Genomic DNA, 3,884 nt, shown 5'->3' on the forward strand with positions numbered 1-3,884 from the left:
ATTAAGTAATTAAATTTAAATTTGGAACTTACATAATTGACAGTAGTTTGATTAAATTTGTAAAATTTTATTAATTAAATTTGAATTTAGGGTACCAAATATGTACGATTTTAAAATACAAAATACCATATGAGCATTATTGAAAACAGAGGGTACCAAAATGATATTTTGCAAAAACACAAGATACCAAATGGTTACCAACCCTTCTAATTTCTGATATAAACGTAAATATGTGTAAATAATATATTTAAGAAATTGTTGGATTTAATTTACATTATATGTGTATATATATAAACTTCCCAAATAAAAAACATCAAGAAAATTAACAAAAAAAAAAAAATAGAAGCAAACAAAACAAAACGATAACAAAAAAAAATTCAACAAAATAATGAAAGAAAATCAGAAAAATAAAATAAAACCGCGTTTGACCAACGCGCAAACATTTTTTATTCTTAAAAAAGATAATCACCTTTAAACGTTAATCATCACCATATTTTTTAATTAAAAAAAAAGAGTATTATATCTGTAAAGATAAAGAAATGGACATAAAATTTAAGATAATCAAATAAATATTCTCTCTCTCTAAAAAAAAATTCAAATAAATAAATTGTCTGAAAATAGTCCTTGCACCTCCACCACGTGACGTCTTCTTCCCCAACAGCATCTTATTCTTACCCATCTTTCTCTCTCTTTTACATTCAATCTCTCTCTCCTTCTGTTTCTGATCTCGATCTATTGCTGGTAAGGACCATAACGTTTATTTTCGGTTAGTTTTGGATTAACGTTCGTTATTGGCTCTGAAATTTTATTTTGTAATCGTATTTCTAAGGTGATTCATTATAGATCTTGAGTTCTTTCACTTCAATTAGATTTTAAACCAAATGTTAGATTATATGTTTAATTAGCTGATTTGCAATATATATTTTAAATAAATTGATGAAAAAAAAATTTGGTTGAAGTTTTGTTGTGTAATATATTAATTTATTTGTTCAGTTTAGCCAATTATGATTTATTCTCAAGATGAATGGTAGTGAAATCTTGCTATGGCTTGCTGTTTAATATCAAGATTTTTTTAAAAAGTACTTATTGTATTGAACAAATTTCTAACATACTATAGACAATAGATAAATGATTTGATAAAAATTAAGGGTTGAGAAGAAATAAAACAACAGAGGAGACTATGAGTTTTTTTTTTGCCCCCTTTCACAAACAGCAGCTGTAATTAAAGGGAAGGAATTGTGATTTAACTTCGAATTCTAGAATATCCTATCAATGAACTTGTTGACATTAACTTAGGGAGCTACAACTCGAGTAGATATCGAATATATATGAACTGTTGAGAAATTCAAATGAAAAGAAAATCATGGTGTTGATATGTTATTGCTAAATATACAGAGCTAAAGAAAGTTGTGCTTTTGGTACAAACAAGATAAGGGTACTTGGATTTGCTTGAGTGTTTTATAGGTATGTCTTTTAAATGTTTAGATCGTTACTGTGATTTGTTTTTTGCTTCTTGGGGAATATGAAAAACAGTAGCAGCTATTTGAGTGTCTTCTGTTCTAAAGCTGGAAAATTGAACCAATGATTTATGCCCATCTTTTTATGTTAGGCCCAATCTTTTTACTCTCTTTTCCCATTTTTCATACTTGAACAATGTTCAATCCTATTGTGAAATTATGTCTTTGATAGCTTTCTATCATTTATACTCAGATGTGGTTACAAAAACATGGCCATATGTCACTTCGGGTTGTGGATGGGGTTTATAAGTTTCTCATACATTTTGTACCTTTTTATGTTTCTATTAAATGAGATCCATGAATGAAGGTAGTTGCATCCATGGAAGTATTTATTGATCAACTTTAATGTTGCAGCTGCTTGCTTGTGTGGTACAAATACATTATGTCAGGAGTAGATGATACAAAAATGCAGGAACAAGTAGAGTCCGAAAGAATCATGCCATCACCAAAAGAAGAGGTTCCGTTCATATTTTGGATTTTTTTGATTAATTTTATTGGAAACTAACTACCACTTGTGAATTACATGCTGAATTATATTGTTACCTCGGTACTTTTATAAATTTCTTAAAGTTTGCGGTTAACTCAACTTCTTGCTTCTTGTAGGAGGCAGCTGTAAAGAAAAAGTACGGTGGAATTATGCCCAAAAAGCCACCACTCATTTCAAAGGTGACTTTTGAATTCTGATATTAATGATTAAAACAGTTTCTCTTATTATTTTCCTTCATCTAAGACTTTGGAATGGTGTCAGGACCATGAACGTGCGTACTTTGACTCTGCTGATTGGGCACTTGGAAAGGTATCTTTCTTGTATTACCAACATCATATAAGAATTAAGAACTTGATTTTTTGCAGAAGTGAAAAACCTATTTAGTTAATTACCCTATATTTTCTATGATAACAGCAAGGTGTTGAGAAGCCAAAAGGACCTCTGGAAGCCCTTAGGCCAAAATTGCAGGTATTCTTTTCTTCCCTTGTCAAAATAACTGCCCTCAGAGTCGTTTTATGCTTTATCGCAAATATATTTATCTATTATATATTATTTATTGCTATGTATAAGCTTTCTTGCACATTTATCACAACGTACGATGGTTTACTTTCTTAGAGCGATTTTAAATTTGTAGCATCTATTGAGAATGTTTTAGTTAAAAATACAAATTCTATGATGCTAACCTAGACAGCTGTGAGCTAACTAATTGTTGTAGATAACAAACAAGAGTCTTAATTCAGAGTATTAAGGGAAATGGTTGATTTTGCACAATCCAATTATCATAAGGTGGTGCATTGAATCTTATTCTTTAACATCGGACCGAATTGTGTTGGATTAATTAGGTTCTGATAGAAAACTGTATATTTCAGTTTCAGTATAGAGAACATGCTTTCTTTTCACAATTATTTATTCTTGATGCAAATCTATCCATGGCCAGCAGTGTGTCTTCCCACCTTCCTTTTTAGGATGGGAAAAAGAAGAAGATCTTGTATATTGTGGTTTCTGGTTATTTGGTCGCCTAATTTGTGATGTTTTCTTGTGTTTTCAGCCCACACAACAACAGACGCGATATCGAAAGTCCCCTTATGCCCCTGCAGCCGGTGAAGGTATAACAGTTAAAAAAAACTTATTAGTTAGCATTGATGCTAAAAGTTTTCCTTTTCCACAATCTTATAGAAAGTACTGATGCGATCTTTTGCGTTAATTTCTGTAGATGGAGGAAGTGCTCCATCTGAAGAAGCAACTTCTAATGAATGAGAGACTGCCCCACCTGAAGTTCCATATCATTACTAGTATCATTGGCTGTTATTCTGGTACCTACAATGATTTAATGTTGTTCTTAAAAATAAACCGATGATGTTTGGATATTGACTATAAGAAAAGGGAGACCAATATCTCTGTAATTGAGACCTAGAACAATATGGATCGTTACTTCTATGTTCCAAGATTTTTTTTCGTTAGTGGAACATTACGACCCCATTTTAACGAAGAGCTAAAAATAGAAAAATAAAAAACCATTTTATGATATGTTCTATTGCTTTCAAGTCCTTTCTTATAAATGAATCCTTTCATGTTTCTACTTTCCATGGATTTCAGTTTACTATGATAACTGATAACATCACAAAAAGCTTTGGTTCACTTGTAAATAAAAGCGTGTTCTTTATGAGGGAGGGAACGTATGTATAGTATATCTTTCCACCTTGTTTTCTAAAAGTAATAAAGATCATAGTATTTTCTTACAAATTCTATTTACGGTGTTCAAACATAACCATGTTACATCTCTTTTTTTGGAATACATTACACAAAACAGTCTTTTCTTCGAAGCATTATGCTGAACATGCCTTCGTTTGTTATGTTGAATTCCATCTTATACATAGTTT

General features: G+C 30.8%; 1 protein-coding gene across 1 annotated transcript; it reads left to right on the forward strand.

The window, feature by feature from the left end:
* Window positions 1-564: 564 nt before the first annotated feature.
* Window positions 565-3,531, forward strand: LOC133817377 (uncharacterized). The gene is made up of 7 exons (XM_062249880.1): window positions 565-741; window positions 1,872-1,974; window positions 2,121-2,183; window positions 2,266-2,313; window positions 2,419-2,472; window positions 3,053-3,110; window positions 3,218-3,531. The coding sequence occupies exons 2-7, from the start codon at window positions 1,900-1,902 to the stop codon at window positions 3,259-3,261; spliced, it is 342 nt and encodes a 113-aa protein (XP_062105864.1). The 5' UTR covers window positions 565-741; window positions 1,872-1,899; the 3' UTR covers window positions 3,262-3,531.
* Window positions 3,532-3,884: the final 353 nt, after the last annotated feature.

The sequence above is a fragment of the Humulus lupulus genome, chromosome 2 (genome assembly GCF_963169125.1).
Source record: "Humulus lupulus chromosome 2, drHumLupu1.1, whole genome shotgun sequence".
Classification (NCBI taxonomy): Eukaryota; Viridiplantae; Streptophyta; class Magnoliopsida; order Rosales; family Cannabaceae; genus Humulus; species Humulus lupulus.

Excerpts from the sequence above, each read along its gene's own strand:
- LOC133817377 (XM_062249880.1), top strand. The coding sequence starts at position 1,900 with ATGTCAGGAGTAGATGATACAAAAATGCAGGAACAAGTAGAGTCCGAA. Across the intron at positions 2,184-2,265 it reads AGCCACCACTCATTTCAAAG|GACCATGAACGTGCGTACTT; the intron begins GTGACTTTTGAA and ends GAATGGTGTCAG. Across the intron at positions 2,473-3,052 it reads CCCTTAGGCCAAAATTGCAG|CCCACACAACAACAGACGCG; the intron begins GTATTCTTTTCT and ends TTGTGTTTTCAG.